The sequence below is a fragment of the Eucyclogobius newberryi genome, unplaced genomic scaffold, assembly GCF_026437365.1.
Source record: "Eucyclogobius newberryi isolate DKJ021-1_F unplaced genomic scaffold, fEucNew1.0.hap1 SCAF_19, whole genome shotgun sequence".
Classification (NCBI taxonomy): domain Eukaryota; kingdom Metazoa; phylum Chordata; class Actinopteri; order Gobiiformes; family Gobiidae; genus Eucyclogobius; species Eucyclogobius newberryi.
Genome location: NW_027315823.1, coordinates 18,803,247 through 18,821,262, shown reverse-complemented (window position 1 = coordinate 18,821,262; position 18,016 = coordinate 18,803,247). Strand labels below are relative to the sequence as shown.

General features: G+C 38.2%; 1 protein-coding gene across 6 annotated transcripts in view; it reads left to right on the top strand.

The window, feature by feature from the left end:
* The window catches only part of iqsec1b (IQ motif and Sec7 domain ArfGEF 1b), a 137,781-nt gene that overhangs the window by 105,529 nt on the left and 14,236 nt on the right, over nucleotides 1-18,016 (top strand). For 3 of the 6 annotated variants that reach the window (XM_072452030.1, XM_072452031.1, XM_072452033.1), the window contains one exon: nucleotides 17,275-17,551. In XM_072452030.1, the coding sequence (XP_072308131.1) occupies nucleotides 17,275-17,551 (277 nt within the window). Of the gene's footprint in view, nucleotides 1-3,739; nucleotides 3,858-4,709; nucleotides 4,804-10,493; nucleotides 10,688-17,274; nucleotides 17,552-18,016 lie in introns of those variants that run through there. The other 3 variants (XM_072452032.1, XM_072452034.1, XM_072452035.1) reach the window with 3 other exon arrangements.

The window sequence follows — 18,016 nt, the reverse complement described above, 5'->3', positions numbered from 1 at the left end:
TGGATGAAAAAGGAGAAGACTATTTTCAGCTATTATATAAAAACATTAAGAATCATCATATCAAAGCATTATCTTTCTATTTATTTATATATAAAAGGCTGGGGTGTGCCACAGCTGCATGAGTTGTGTCTTGAATTATAGCCCCCTCTAGTGGTTTGTAAAATCACTGCTTAGCTATAGTCAACTAAATGCATGTAGTCTAATTTTGTGACTCACATAATGAAGTATGGGTGATATTTCTTAACTATTATGTTAAGGGTGTTTACGACGGAGTATAAGGGCCAACTAAGGGGAAAAAAATGCGCTGCACTACGAGAATAAAGTCATTAATTAATGAGAAAAAAGACGTTAATTAATGAGAAAAAAGTCGAAGTCAGAAAAAAGTCGTAAATTAACGACATTAATCTCATTAAATAACGAGAAAAAAGTCATTAATTAACGAGAAAAAGTCGTAGTTTAGGCGCCGATTCAAAGTGACGTGAGCAGTTCACTTTCAGGCCCAGGTCAGGACGCACAAGAACGGGCTTGGATGTGTTGACAGTTTAGAACTACATAAAAGCCTAAAATAGATGTTAAAGTGTTTCCTGGCCTTTAAAACAATGTTTTACGTGTGTTTATTACAAGACAAGACACTGCGTTTAGCAGCACCTTTCCTGTTACGCATCATTCACAAACTGTTGGATAAAGGCTTCACTTTCTCCATGATGGACCCGTAATGCACCAGGGCTCAAACAGCAGCCGTGCTCCGCGCCACAGCTGCCCGGGGACAGGAGGAGCAGCCTCGCTCTTATATTCACACGTTCTCTGGGTGTTCTGCTCCTCTAAGTTGATTGTCTACGTGGGCACTTTGCTCAGTCACTATTCTCACATGCTCATTGTGTGCACTTAAGTTTTATACCCGGATTCTAACCTTTTGTGATCCCTTGGACAAACTCAGTAAAACACACAGAACACAAACACACAACATTGTTTTAAAGGCCAGGAAACACTTTAACATCTATTTTAGGCTTTTATGTAGTTCTAAACTGTCAACTCATCCAAGCCCGTTCTTGTGCGTCCTGACCTGGGGCTGAAAGTGAACTGCTCACGTCACTTTGAATCGGCGCCTAAACTACGACTTTTTCTCGTTAATTAATGACTTTTTTCTCGTTATTTAATGAGTTTAATGTCGTTAATTTACGACTTTTTTCTGACTTCGACTTTTTTCTCATTAATTAACGTCTTTTTTTCTCATTAATTAATGACTTTATTCTCGTAGTGCAGCGCATTTTTTTTTCCTTAGTTGGCCCTTATACTCCGTCGTAGGTGTTGCACAACCCTTAGTATTATCAATTATACACTTAGGATAGACTACGAAACGTGAAAAAAAGCATGTTATGGCACCTTTAAAAAAAATTCCACTTCTCCATGACCATGGTATCTGGTTGTCCTGCCCTTGTTCAGGTTGCAGTTTGACAAAATAGTGTTTTAAAATGTCTACGAGTACCGGTCATGTAAATTGTGTTCACTAAAACATCATATATACTTCATATTTGATTTAAATATATACACATATTGAAGGTAGTGTGATGATTTGTGATGGTTCTTTTCATGTTTATTAATATAGGACCAATAATTCCACATTTGCATTTTTGATGATTTATCCCTCCTTGTGGCTTGGCATCCCTTTAAGATCCAGGAGGTGTCACTGTTCTTGATTGGAAGACTACAGTTCTCTGCTTCAGAATAGAGACTGCTTTTTAGACTCTAGTAATGTAATAAAACATATTTAGAATAGGATTTCATTGTTTTTTAGTTTACATCAATGTACCAATAATATCTTGGGAATTCATTATAATCTTAAACTCTTGAAAAACTGCAAAAACAAACAAACAAGAATACTTCCTAACCAAGTGTTTCCAGTTTTGTGTGACCTGGACTTGCTGTTGCTTTTCACATGATAAGAGATGTATTGTAGCTCTATGGCAGGCGTCATGGCCAGCTTTCTCCAGGCTTATAGAGAAAGGTGACGAGCTGCTTAACTTCATCAGCGTCATTACACTGTGACATGGCCCTATACTTACTGTGCCTGTGCGTTCAGTGCCTTTTACTCTGCTGCTCACATTTCTCAGAGCTTAGTGCCGGGGAAAGCAATGCTGTAATGAACGCAATGGAGAAATGATGGAGAATGTTTAAAATGCACTTACAGAGCTATCAGGGGAAAATGGTATAATCAGTCACTTTTTGAACTTGTTGAATGAAAGACCATTACAACTGTTAAAACAGAACTTTTCTTCTGTGGCTTTTTACAAATTGGAAATCATTCTGTCTTCTTTTGTATGGGGTTGTAATTGACCAACATATGGTGAAAAAGACGAAAATGTGACATCAATTTAAGACGCTATTGTTTTTATTGTTGTGTGTTTGTCATTGTCACTCATGTGTTGTGTGCCTGATAAATACCTGTATACTGTATATTATAAAACCAAGATGAATACAGTCTCCTGCCAAAGACATCAACACACACCAACAGCTCAGAGTCTAGCACTTTACAGAGTTTGGTATGTTATGGTTATGTTCAGATGGAGGAAGGGCCCTTCACATTCACATACTATATGTTAAATCTTACTATTTGTTAAGTCCACAAACTTGCTCTTTTATTCCCGGAGCTGTGTGTCCTTTTATCAGACGGTGTAATCCTTCACTCATCCAGGAGTGTTCCATTGTTGAAAAAGATTCAGCTGTAATCATCTGGACTCTGCTTTTTTTTATAAACAACACGTTTTGACTTTCATCCAAGAGTCATTCTCAATCCTTTTATCAGAATACAACTACACATTTGTGATTTTTTTTTTTTGTGATCATAGTTTCACCTTAGTTCTTGTGTGCTTAAAGACAGGGCCGACCCATGGCATAAACAATCCAATCAATTATTCGACTCCACCACGGGGGGACACGTGTGCTGGTTTTCTTTTTCTAACACTCATAAAACAGTTAGTAATGAATTAAACCCAATCCATCAAACAATCAATACACACAACCTTCTGATTTTTTTGTGCTAATACATTCATTCATTTCCTATGGCTTGTTCCCATTAGGGGCCTGTACCAGTGGCTTTGGGCCTTAGACAGGGGCCAGAGAGTCGCAGGCTGCATAGACACACCTTCAGCAGAGCCAATTATAACCCATGGGGATTTTGCTAAATACTGTTAACTTTTTGACATTTGAATCCAAGCTCTATTGGTTGCTTTTGGTTTCTTGTTTATAGGTTCCATGTTGAGGCCTTTTTGGATAGTTAGATGTGTCATTCTGTTTATTTTAAACAGATTCAATGTTACAACACAATGTAAACAATGACTCACACTGTGAGGCAATTGGTATATTTTAGTTATAAATATTGGTAAAGATAGTGCAAGAAAGAAATCATGCTCAATTCTCTGTCAATTATTCATAGTTAAAAGGCAACATTTTAAGGAACTCCTCTCCCTGTTATTTCTGTGCTTGTTGTAAGGACTGTGCATTCTAAGCCTTGTTACTGATATAACAGGCTTGTGGATATTTCTGTCACTGTAGCTAAGTGATAAACCTCAGCCGTGCTTTTACAGCTAGAGCTGAACCTGAGCTAAACAGAGACACACTTGTCAGGAGCGGCCATTAGAGGAAGAGAAATCCCATTATCAGTAATCCTATAGGCCGGGCGCCCCAGCCCATACGGACCATTCCCTCTGTTTGTCAGTGCTGGCACCACTCGCTCCTCACAGTTTTTGTGGTGACAGGCCCAGGTGCCACGCAGAAGGGGGCACGACCCCTGGCACACTTTCTCCAGGTTGTCTTAGAGGCTGGACATCCATGCCGCTACATGCTGGGAGCAGTGCGAAGTAAGATTTATATTATTTTTGTATACTATATATTATATATAGGCATGTCATTGTCATCATCATTTATCAATGTATTTATTTTTATTTTTATTTTTGTATTATTACTATTATTAATTACATGTCTACCTCATAACATGTGATAGCCCTTGTGTTAATTCAAACCAAATAATATACTGAGCTAATTGTAGCTTTAGCTAATGTCGCAAAGTTACTTAGGTCGATCCAACTAAGGTTTGGAAAATCTTATTATTTCTGAACCACACGCACAATGCACTGAAATATATACAATGACAGTTGAACCTGTGAGTCAAGACATCAACACATGTCTTAATGTCTGTTCTGACTAAACTATTTTCAAGTTAATTCTTGGAATTGCTTAATTTAGAGGCAGCCAGACATTTATCCATTCCTTGTCTTTAGGGTTTATTTTAACACAACTCAAGTAAATTTTAGCTTTGGATTTTGGATAAAACACTGCTACTGTCAGTCATTTGAATGATCTTCATGGTATCAGCATGTGTCCTTTGTCTATAATGCTTGAATTGTTATTTTGATGCTTGAAAGGTAAAATTGTAATTGAACTTTGGCATCTTTGTGTGTTTGCTGGTGTTGGAAATGACTTACTCACTTAATTGTCAATCATTAATTGTGCAAATGTAGGGAGATATTTTACATATACTATCATGGCATAGGTCACAGACAGCATGAACATTGCATATGTCAAATGCCGGGGCAGACCTTGATCTTGCTGCAGCCTCTGGAGGAGGGATCGCTGAGCTCCACTGGGAGGAGGGGAGGGGCTGGTAAAAGTGGGCAGGGACATGTCGAGGGGGGAGAGAGAGGAGAGAGGCCTGGAGCTGGAGCAGTGTGACTCAAGATGATGTTGTCATTGTCCACTGAGGAACGCACTTCAGTGTCCTTGGCCATTCTCTGTCTCCACACTACGGTAGGCTATTTACCAGCGCTGTGATTGGCTGAGCTTTTTTGTGGACGTGGTTGAAACGCTTTGTGGATGCCTCAGCTGTACCGGCATGTACTCTTCCACTCTCTCCTCTACACTCTTATGTCATTACAGCTGAAGCTCGCAGACGGCTGTAGTTCAAGTTGTCAGACAGAGACGGGACTGTTGTTGTTGTTGTTGTTGTTGTTGTTGTTGTTGTTGTTGTTGTTGTTGTTGTGTTTCGACGCCCTGTCTGTCCTCCCTTGTCCCGAGCCTGTCTGTTGTTTTGCTGCGTCCTTCTCCTCTGGGCTCTCTGATGAATCTCTATTAATTGTTTAAACAGAGCGGGAATAGTTGATGACATCAGGCATGCTGTTTGCTGACCTCAACAACATTACGAACCAGACTGTGCACTGTACTGCAACTGAAGTATGTCTAAACTTGTCCAAGCCATTTGCGTTGTGAGCAATACATTTAATATATTATGTGATCAAAAGCAGAGAGATGTTTAGCATGGATCAGTCTTTACATTTAGCTTATTCTGCTTTTGGGAGTGAATGCTTGATGCAAGATTTGGATATTGTTAGTAAAACGCTGGTGTGGGATTTAGGTTCAGCTACAGGCTTCAAACAACCTAAAAATGTGTCTTGGTCCAAATGATGCGTTTGTGTTTTAAATGTAAACTCTGGAGGATGTTATATATATAGTCCGTATTTTGCATAATTTCAGGGTTGATGCTTTATGCTGAATGGAGACATTTCAACTGTAATTAAAGGAGACGTATTATTCAAAATTGATGTAAGAGTATGTGAGATAGGGCACTTGAATTGACTTCACAAAGACTGCCATTATTCAGGTGACATACAGTATTTCCCTTTGAAAACAATACAGTTCCTGTCTTATTTTGTTAAAAACCTCTATCAACAAGTTTGGACATGCATAGGATTCTTGGATTCATTTAGCAGTTCATATTTAGCCCCGCAAGAGCTTTGGATGATCGTTTCCCCTTCTCATTTACCCTTTCCACGTTGTCTTTAGAGTGAGGGGCTGTTTGTTTTCTTAATCAAAGATATACCTTGATTCAGCAGCGTCGCATAGCTATTTTGCCACTTTTGTTCAAATCCGCTGCTCACTTTCCCGTACATTTAATTGTGAATTAAAGCATGAATTAAACCGTGTATTAAAGGTGTATGTGGCACTTTGGTGTAATGAACTTTACTGTAAAAGGGGCAGGCGGAAGTCAGTGCTGCAGTTATCAACCAGAACAGGAAGTTGTTTTACATCAATGTTGAAATAATGACCCACAGGTGTCATAGATTATAATAGCAGACAAAAGTATAATACATCTTCTTTAAATATGAGGTTGGCTGTGTGTAAATCTGTCTTTCAATTCTAGATAATGGTATATTTCACTACAGTTCAAGCTTGTGAGACCTACTGGAGCCAAGAGAAAGTCTGCCCAAGTTACAAGTGGATTTTCCTGACTTCTGACCTCTTAGAGCCTGAATTATGATTGTCCCAAGGAAATTACGGCAAAAAACAGCACTTTATTTATTACACCAGCAATTTAAATGCTTGGGTGTCCTACTAAATACATGTAAATGAAGAAAGAAATGTCTCAACTCAATATGTTTTATAATGAATCTAGATTTGTTTCACATGATCACATTCCCTTCCATGTTATAACCTCAACACTAAACACTTATAGTATAGTATATAAACAATACATGCTAGTTCTCTATAGCTCAGTCCTGATATGTTTTCCTAAAAGCGCATTCATTTAGTCAATAATGAGTCAGAGGATTATGGAGCGGGCGTGATCTTGATGTGCATAATTCCATCTCTGAGGCCAGATGTGTTTTCGGTTCGCAGTTGTGTCCTCCGGGGTCAGATTTTCAGGTTGGGTAGATTATGCTGCATTAAGCTGCTTGGTATCAGATAATTCTACGATGATGAAATCCCGTGTGGTTATGAATCAGAAAGGGCGGTTGTTTAATGAAGAACTCCTCGGTGATTTATTTTCTCTAGAACAAAACTAAAAGGACGGTGCAGGCAAAGAGCTTAAGACTTGCTTGATTTTGGCGCCGTCCAGCTGGCAGAGCAGGCACAGCTAAAGCGTGCCGAGTTTAGCCTGGCGTCTCAAAAAAAAGTCTAGGGCCTGTCACAGAGGTGTGCTCTGCGAGGGAATTTCTTTTGGTGAGTCATCCTTTGCCACATTCAGACCTGCTCTATGTCCATGACTCCATATTTTAAGATAATATTTCAATTCTTTCACACAGGACTGAATAGGTTCATCAAATGCCGCCTATGGTTTAAAACTGAGCTGGAAACAGAGGTCAGAATTCGATGGTCAGATTTCAGGTTTGTCTACCTGGTTTAGGGTTAATATCGCTGTGATTACTGGACTGTGAATATTTCTTTCAAAAACAGTAAATCTCTAATATAGTGGCCTCTCTGAAATAAAGACCTCAAACCCTAGAACGTGAACGCTACACAGTCTTTTATATGTGTGGCCACTACAATGCAATAGTGGTCCATCATCTCACTACAACACCTTTAGGAAACAGTTAGGATAAATGAATTGACTCATTTGCGATCTCCAGATGATGACTCGGTACCATGGTGATCAAATGCCCGTCATTAAAATCTCAATCTCTGCCTGGCCCGGTGAGGACTTGCGTTTTGTAGCCAGATTATAGACTGTGTTCCCTGCCCAGCGTGGCCCATGCTGTGGATTGGTGTCAAATGCTTGCAAACATGTGGCAGGGGATTATTCATCTGCAGTGTATTCTGTCTCTTCATTATCCCAATTATAGAGAGCAGACAAAAAGGATCTTAAAGAGATGAAATTTTGTACCAAAAGACTGCGAACTTCAACTTTTCAAGGCCTTTTCACAGAACATCAGGCTTTAGTTTAGCATATTTTGCCACATGGTGGTCTCAATTTGAAATCCTTTGGGACCTATAAACTAGTTGTGTTTATAGTTGGGCAGTTTTTTTGTTTTTTTGTAGAAAACATGGTTCGTAACAAAAGAAATTGCTTTGTAATGGCCTTTATAAATCTCTGTTGTTTATGTTTATGGTATATGTCTGAAATAGTGTCACAAACTGTTGACTTGTTTGGTCTAATATATGTCCTCTTTCTTCATTTCCTCTTTGTGGCTTTGATGATTCATTTATTCTCATAAGTTGTTATCACAGTGCAACATGTCAGGACAGTTCTCTCACTTCTGGTAAATAACCATTTAGAATGACAAATCAGCAGAGAAACTGGAGAGGGGAGAGATAAGGCAAGTTAGATGCTGGTTTTGTAAAAGTGTATATGGGTCAAACGTGAAAAGTGAACAAGAAGGAAATTTACCCAAAGGGCCGATTAGTCAAAAGCTTGTTATTCATCCTCTTTTGCGAGGATGTAAGAAAGAATAAGCATTTTAGTGACCTGCCCTTGGCTCCGTCTATTAAAAGCTGAATTCTCGTTTGTCTAAACCTCATACTTTTAACTGGCCTTCACACTGTTGGGTCTGATGTTTTCTTTTTACTTTATACTTTTGTTGTCATGATAATTCAGAATAGTTCTCTGCTATATTTCCCTGTGCTTTATGGTCCAGTTGACACCAAACAAGCGTCTTTTGTTTAAAGGTGGTTCTCTATTTGACTCCTTAGCATGACACAACATGTGCTGTATAAACTCCCTCAGGAGTCGGAGCTGTGCTGGGTTTGGTTAATGGTTTAAATAATAATTATATAAAAGGAAGGCCTTTTTGGCATGTTTTTGTAATATTATTCAGTATTCTTATTCTTCAGTTCCGTTTAGATGTTGGTTGGGGCCCATTGGAGTCATTGGTCACTTGACAAAATGTCCTCCCAATAAAGTTTGTGCCCCTAATTGTCCCCCTTCAAGAATATGGATTTGCAGCTAACACATCTAGTCTAGTTTGTTACAAGAGTATAAGCCACCTGTTCTGAGCAATTAATAAAAAGATAAAGTATAAATATTTTTACTCATTCGTGGATTTTTTTTTTTAACATAAAAATGTATCTGAAGTGAACATAAAAGTGTGCAAACTGTCTTTGAGGTTCCAAAAAAGGGCTAAATGACATGGCACAAACGAGTGAAGCACTTGAAAATCGACAAGATGGCACCTTTCTCCAGTAAATACACTTTATTTTATGAAAATAATGCATATTTTCATAAAATAAAGTGTATTTACTGGAGAAAGGTGCCATCTTGTCGATTTTCAAGTGCTTCACTCGTTTGTGCCGTTTACTAATGTTGACAGCTGTGCCAGATGGGACTAACAATTAGACTTGTTACTCATGCTCCAAAGACTGACGAGACAGAAGTAAATTGGAAAAGGATATTTGAAATTCCAATGTGGCCTTTAGCTGTCACGCTAGCGTGTCTCATGCACACAAGTGCACAAGGTGTGTATTGTCAAAATACACACTATGATGTTAGTGTATCCCTCATTCGTCCAGGAGTGTTCCATTGTAGAACAAGATTCAGTCCAAGAGTCATTCTCAATCTGCTGCAGATAAGAATGACTCTTGGATGGGAGTCGAAATGTCTTGTTTTTTCCCAAAACAGAATCCAGATGACTACAACTGAATCTTTTTCTACAACTACATAATATGATACAAACCATGCAGTTTTGCTGCAGTAGTTACTTTCAAACACAACAAAGTTTATCCATTCAGCAATTCATGTTCTCCCACAGCATTTGGAGAATACAATGGCATTCCCTGTCCACTCCAGAGCCTTAGTACCTTCAGCGTAACTGGAATTTTTTTTATTAAGCAAAGTATTTTGGTCCTGTGCTCCAGCCTCTGGGATTTTGGCCAAAATACAGTATTTTTGCTTAATGAAATAAAATAGTTGAGGGGAACATATTGACTAAATATATTATATACAAATTACTTCAGATCCTGCCACGCTACAATACATTTTCTGTTCCTTCCATTTTATGTTTGAGCATTGAATCAGTTTAACATCCTCAAGTTAATCCCTGTAGGATAATTTGCTCTGAGCTCATAGTTGCTTGCTTGCTTAATACACCGTTACATTCATCACATGTCTATGTATACTTCTGATTCCTACAAACATATGCATGTTTTTTGTCACATATTCATATTTTCTGAAAAAATAATTGAATGGACTCATATTTTAGGCACCTTATCTGAAGCATGAATGGCCAAATTGAACAGTGCTGAAAAGGGTTCTTCAATTAAAATGGAAGAACAGAGATACTGTACACCAGAGACTTCACAACCTCAGAAATTTGAGCTTGACTGGTACAAGTATTTTAAATTGGTATGTGTCATTGGCCCTTGAGTTATATTTGGCCCTTGACATATTGTTCTGTGATGGCGTTTGAAGTCCGTGCAGTGTCAGCTGACGGGCGATCGGTATCATGTCGAGGCACAAACATGAAACAGGCTTCACGCAGCAGACAGACTGATGCCACGACTACAGGGGAAAGGGGAACAACATTGAAGGGAACACAAAGTGTGGAGTTTCAGTTTTAGCCGTCTGCCAAAAATAATCCCCAATCAGGCGGTGCTAATCAAGTGTGACACCAGACTGTAGCCACGCCTTCCCCCTTTCCCCTGACGAATAAGAACACACAGATCTCTCCTTGGCAGAGGTGAGCGTCCAGGAAAAGAGGAAAAATCAGCCTTTATTTTATATTCCAACATCAACAGACCCAGACAGTGGTGCTGTTCAGATTTGGCAGTGGAAAACTCTCCGGGCCGATGCGTGCATGAGTAGGAAGATAATTAAAGCAAGTCAAAGAGAGAGGAGAGGGCAGATTTTAAGGCAGCACCTACAGTTGGACGTCCTTCTGAGTAGTAGTTTATGCCTGGACGTGTTTGGATTTGATCTATAAAGGTATGTCTGTTTTTACATGTTCTGTTCTTTTCCCCTAGAAAGTATTGCAAATATAAGGTGAGCTTTATCATTCTTTTAGTGGTGTCAAGCATGAAAGTGAAGAGAGACTCATTCAATTATAGTCCAGTACCTGTGGAGTACTGAAAATGAAAAGTGCAGTTAAATGCCAAATTTGTACTAAAAGTATAACCAATGCATGAATAATACAACTACCGTAGTAGTTACTATTTAAACACAATTGTAATTGCATTTCAGATTATACAAAACTGTATTAGTTAAACAGTTAAGGGTTGGGGTTACCACAATCCACAGGCGAGGCAGTGCCGTGTTTGTAGGAATATAAAGGAGTAGAGACCCAGGTGAGAATCATAGATTGGGATTCAATTACAAGTAGAAGTACAGGTTTAAAATTGAACTAATACCATTACCCTGAAAAAAATCTACTCAGTTACAGTAACCTTACAGAGTGTTACAGAGTGTTTGTCATTTCACCTCTGTCCAGAAAAAACAAGGAAGAATTGGATATTTGTTTTCTCAAAGACAATTTGTACTCACTTTGCTTTTTTGTAATATTGTGGGATGGAGTTTGCCCTTAAGCAGATGGGCCCTAGCCCAATACACTTCTTATTAATTGTCTGGCTTTGATGATGAGCATCACGCTGCACAGGTGAGGTACAGCCGCAGGATGAGAGTCTCTCATGTCCGCCCGCCTTTTTGATAAAACGTCCTTGAACACGGCAAGGAAACAGACTGTGCCTGTTCCAGACTTCACTTTAGTTTGTTTTTTTAAGAAAGTGCAGCTAAGTATACTGCCTTAGTTTGAGGATTGTTCATTTTGTGCCAAATTGTGTGTGATAAAATGTAATGTTGTAAATTTGTTGTGCATAGTATAGTGTTAGATACTTGCTTTGGGCTCATGAAACAAACATTTGAGTTTGTGAACTGTAGTATATCTCTGCAAACAGGAATGCTGTGGCTGAGTGATTTCTACCATAGTTATTTCTTTCAAAAATAAAAAAAACTTAAAAAACATAATTCAGAGTTTTGAGGAAACTTGTTGTGCCTTATCAAAATAAAATACACAATATATGAAACTAGTTCATTTCTGGATGTAGCTGGACAGAGGCGTATGCTTGACCTGCTTTTATTTGTCCTGCAGGCCTCTTGGTACAAGTTTCCCTGTCATCTCTTAGATGTATGCTCACTTTCAAAATGAGGAAATGTGATTACTGTAATTGAAAAAATCGCATGCCGAACTGAACAATGACCATAATGTTAACAGTATATATATAATATTAATTTTCACGTTTCCAGACTGTGATTGATCAGTATCTTGTGTAGTCTTCCCATTCTCCACCATGTTTCTTGTCAGTGCTTGCCGGCATGCATCCATGTTTTTGTTGTGCTGGAGCTGGTGTGGACCAGAGCTTAGAGGCGGCTCAGAGGCGGGGACAGAGCTACTGTAGGAGGATTACTGATAATCTGAATAACTGCATGGTGCAGTGTGAACGGACTAGAGCAGTGCCCTGTGACAGCATGACTGACAACATATGGTCACCAGCACCAGACAAATGCATAGGTGTCTTTTCTTATGCACTTTCTAGACTGAATATACTGTTTGTGTTATGCAATATTATCATTATTATTATCATATGAACAAAGACCCTTGTTGTTATATCAAGAGATTTAAGTAAAGTAAAATGTATAATAAGGTGAAAAGGGAGTCATAAAGCCATGCTCGGGAGAGTTGGGAGTATGGGGATTATACTACTTTACAATTGACTGCCAGAGGAATATATTTAATGCTCTTATTAAGTGTGCTGTAATGGAAAACATTTACCACCTCAGTAAATGTTTCGGTAAACAACAGGTCTATTTGTGGTTTGTAAGTATGGTAATTGTCTGAAACCGATTGAAAACATGTGGAGGATTTAATTTTCCTTAAGGCCTGGCAATATTGATGCTTTTCTCCGTACATTGTAAAAAACATACAGGGAATACATTGTCCAATGCTATTTACCCCATATAGGAAAGTGGAGGAAGATATGCATTTTTCTCAGCTAAATTAAAGCTTAGTCAATTTACATGGCGCATTGGTGCAGAAAATACAGTGTCGGCCTATTTTTATCAAACTGAATGAGACACGCTGCAATCCATCAAATCTTACACGATGTCACCTTCAATGTGAGTGGAGTCATCTTAACTTCCTTTAGACCTATATCTTATTGTACTATTGCAAATAATAATAATATATCATATTCATTTCAATGTCAAATGTGGCATTGGGAAACAAGCCAATAGTTGTAGTTTGAGCGTGCAACCTCTCTCTGTTTGCAGTATGTATTGTGCAATATTTTGTTGTATGTAGTAGAGATGAAATTACACTTGTTTATTTGAATTATAATGTTCTGGTTGAAGGCCTGTTGTAGTTTTTTAGTTTGATTGGAAAATGCATTATACAACTTACTTGTCAGGGATCAGTTTGTTTCTTTTTTCAAAAGTTAAATCTTCCTAACCTTAAATAGTATAGACCTTCTACCAGAGTTGGTAGGTGTCTCTAAACGGCCGTCCTGGCTCTTGAAGCAGTAATAGTGCATTGGTACTGCCGACATCTCCACTTTGTGGTCCAGATAAGAAGGGACAGGTGCTCTGTAACTTTAGCCTGGTAAAGAGCTATGTCCCCATAAACTGAGCCCAACTCTCCAAGTGCAGACTGATAGAATTATCCTTCTGCACAAATGGAGCCAGCAGTTGCATTGGGTCCTGTGTTGTGCACCTGATCCGGAAGTCACAGACAGAAGAAGCTAGTTACAGGCTCATGAGTACAAGAGATAGGACTCAATGCAAGTTGTGTGTCCAAATCAATACAACAATTGATGTCACTGCTATTCTACACTGAATGCTCATTTACAATTACCCCAACATAACAGGTATGGGGAAAAAAACACTTTTTAATGAACGATTGTGATGCTCATAATCTACATGTATAAACTCTATTGAGCACTTTCCACAAATCACCACCAGATCAGAGCAATTTTAAAGCATGCTTGGGGCTCATAATTAGAGCGCCTGTGACTGTCCCTGCTATTTCCATTCTATAATATATACTCTAATTAAGATTGTAGTGCACAGCTATCAGCAGGGTTTTTATGAAGGAATCACATACTGTGCAGGGCTGATAACAGATGATGTTGTCTAGCTCAGATAGCATCTTTGAAGCTCGCCTTGTTTAGTTTGTGATGTCATGTGCAGGAACTGGCCTGTATGGAAGTGTGTCTAAACATGAGCAGGGTGGAGCTCTGACTCAGTCCCCTCTTCCCCTTTGTACTTGTTCATTCTAAGTCAAAAAGATTGTAATAATTAGCTTTGTATGAGAGATTGTGAACCTCGTATATCAGAGAATTTGTGCTGCTGTGGACCTTTCTAGTTTCCAGTTTGGAGAATGGTTGTGAGGCAAACCTTAAGTCATTCATTTTCTACCACTTGCTTGGGGTCTCGGGTGCTGGGCCTTCTTGACAAGGGAACTGATGGTGGGCTGCCACTTGAGGTCCTGCGCGAGGGGGACTGGGGACTGTGAGGGGGACTGGGGACTGTGAGGGGGACTGGGGACTGTGAGGCTGTGACTTTCCTGAAGTCCACGATCATCTCCACTGTCTTCTGGGCGTTGAACTCCAGGTTGTTACCGCTGCACCAGGACACCAGCCGGTCCACCTCCCTCCTGTAGACAGACTCATCCCCGTCCGAGATGAGCCCGATGAGGGTGGTGTCGTCCACAAACTAACCCTAACCCTACACTTGAGCTGGGAGAGCTTGTCCTGGAGCAGAGCAGGGAGGATGGTGTTTATGTTATGTGTTACATTAATCGTTGCATTTCATATTTAGATTTGTATTGTTTGGGTTTACAGGGAGCGTGGTCAGGCAGTTTTGCAGTCAAAGAGGGCACCTGGTGTTTACAGTTCTCACTAAGGGAGGAATAAATAGGTGGTATCAGCATATTTAATTTCATGTTTATTTATTAGCTGTTGTTAAGTTGTAAATGGTGTTTTCTTCAACTAGATGAAATAAAAGGTACAGGGCTTAACGCTAAAAGGTCCTCCTCCTGTATAACTTTGATTAGATGAGTTTAAATATTAAGGAGAATATAATTGTGATTTATGGAAACTAAACCAAACACACATCAACAACTTTTTGCAATATATATTTACTATGTTAACAGGACACATGTGCAGTTCTTATTACAGTTATTATAGTTATATAACATCACTTCTTACGATGCACTACTTCCTCCACCAAAACTGGATTAAAATCCCATCACCCTGCTTCATGTCCTGTCATGGGCCCACACGGGCTCAGTGGCTCGCTGAAGGAGATATATGGATGCAATCAAAGTGAAGAGATTGTGGAGACTATTACTCTGAACGTGGGGGATATAGTTACCGAGATTAGTTTTAGGTTCTAGGTTCATGTTCAGAATATTAGTCTGAGCTGATTTGAACTAAGGCATTGTGGAATACATGTTTCAGTCTGCAAAAGATAGTCATAAACAGTGTGTGACATTAGACAATGTGTGGAAGACTTGGCCTTGTTTCTGTTGCCTCAGAATTTACTTTATATTTGTATACCTGCTGTTTTGACACAAATTGACTTTCATGTTGTGTTGTGTTGTTTATTAATTTAAGATCATTTATGTTCATACTAGTTATAACATTAAGTCATCTACCACATGATGCTTGAATGTGATGATAATTCTCATACCGCCAAAAAAAAAAAAACATGTTGGGAATATTTAAATATTAGCATTCACTTGCTTAGTCACCTGCTATAGTCTAGTGATGTTGGATTGCTTAGTTTCTTTTCATTAAATAATACATAGCATGTTTCTCAGTATTAACTTGTAGTGTAAGTGTAATTGTGTTGCTGTGAAGGCTTGTTTTTTAACGAAATGATTTATGTCTTTACCAAGTCTTTTTAAAGTGTCTCCAGATTCAGATTATGTGGACTAATGTTGTCAGGATATTAAAATTTCAACCTTGATTTCAATACAAAGGAATAGACTCGATACCAATTTTGATACAACAGTGATGATTAAAAAAACAAACTAGTTTTTAGACAAAATGATATGACTTTCTTTATATTACCATGTGGTCTAATCGTAGTTTTAATTCATTCTAAAACTGTTCAGGAAAGATCAAACTGTATCCTCTTTACAAGGTTTTTAGTATCAATACTTGCTCAAATAAGTATCAAGTTTAATACTAGTTTTAGCATCTATAGTAGTGGTAACTGATTTTTGATATGTTTGACAAACCTAATGTGGAAACGTCAAGTTTTCCCATCCAAACGGTATTGTTACTGTTGTTTTGAATGATCCTGGATCTATGGTAGGAAGAGAGTATGTTTAATTGTGTTGGGAGTCATCAAGTGCTCTGAATTAATCAACTGTAACTTGTTGAATAATGAAAAGACATGAAAAATCTTCAGTCAGTATTTATTCAAAGGAATTGCCCCAAAATATTTACTGTATAGTTTTTTCAGACATGACATTATCACGTGACCAAAATAATGTTATATACAAAAGAAAACGGTCACTGTGGGTTTCACTCTATGGTAATTTATTAGGATGAGATCAGATAACCTCGAAGCCATTAAACTCAATAGACTCTCAACATGTAAGCTTTAATGTGGAAACAACAAAACTGTCCAATTTGCACCTTTAGATGTTCTATTACATTTAATCAACTTGCGTCTATAGATGGGACATTTTGACTTCAAAGTTTTCTTTAAATGCATTTTTCTCCCGTACAGGCAAAAAGATCAGTTCTTAAGATAGCACCTACAGACTTTAAACTTTACAATCTCCTACCTGACTAGATTTTGATGGATTGTACAGAAAGACTTTTTAAATATAAAATTGTAAGCCTAATTCTTTTTTAAAGTATATTTATTTATTTATTTATTTATGTATTTATTTATTTATTTATGTATTTATTTTTTATTTATTTATTTATTTATTTATTTATTTATTTATTCAGTCAAAATAGTTTACTCAAATACTAAATAAGATTTCCAAAATTATGTCTGTGTTTGTTATATCTAATATGCCAATAAAATAAACCAAGAAATGTAAACCTGATTCTATTCATTTTCCAGATTTATATGTAACAAATATGTCTTTAGTCTTTTACATGTTTTTCTTACATTTATTTTGAAACATATAGATCTCTAAATTCAGGATTTTTTTCCTTGCCTTCTGTGTCTCGCCTTGATGTACACTTTTTACTTCTTCTTCTTCGATTGTTCTATCACTGTGTACATGTTTTATATGTATACTGCTATTTTGCCACGTACACTACAGGCTACTACTATACGCTGCAGGGCTGTACGGTGAAAAACACTCCACAGTTGAAGCTGACCTGTTCCTGAGGCCAGTGACATTGACTGCTGCTATAAATTGCCTTCGCCGTATTTATACCAGGATGGCAGTAGTATCAAAGTTCACGTCCCAACTGGTCACATGACCGTTGTGAGCTGTGGGTGCGTCGGGGGAAATGACTCAGCATTGACTTAGTGTCTGTGTCTTTTTGCAGTGTGGAAGCTGATGCTCCAGGGGGTGAGGTGGGCTCAGTGGACCCCAGCGCTGTGTATTCCTGTGTGCCAGCGACCCACAGCAGGGCCCTGGCTCAGGAGCACCTGGACAGTCATATCTACGGACACATCCTCCTGCCGGGACACCAGAGGCCGCGCCGGCCCAAACTGCTGCACTCACAGTCGATCCTCCGCAAGCAGGCTGAAGAGGAGGCCATTAAACGCTCACGCTCCCTGTCAGAGAGCTATGAGCTATCATCAGACCTCCAGGACAAACAGGTGAGTGCCTCACAAACAATGCCCTTATATTCTTATATTTTGTTAAATTTATACATATTATATTTGTATTTGTTTGTTTGAATCAATATTTACGGCCATTGAATGAAACTGTCTTTCCATATTTTTTTATATCATATTCTATTCAAAATGTAGTAGTTTTAAAGAGATTATGTAGGAGTGTTTTGTTGCTTTTGTATATAATGTAGCATGTGCAAAATTCTTGTACTCCATATAGGCTACATTAACCTAAAGCTTTTGTTAATGTGTCCAAATGGCATTGAATGATCACGTAGAAAGATTTGCATGAGGACTTTTACATCACAATAATTTTACTAAATTGTTGCAAATAATTACAACCCGTCAGATCTTAATTTAGAATAAATAGAATTTAAAAAAAATGTTCCAACACATGGCTAAATGTTTATTACTATTATTATTTTGTTATATTTTATTTTTATTTTATTA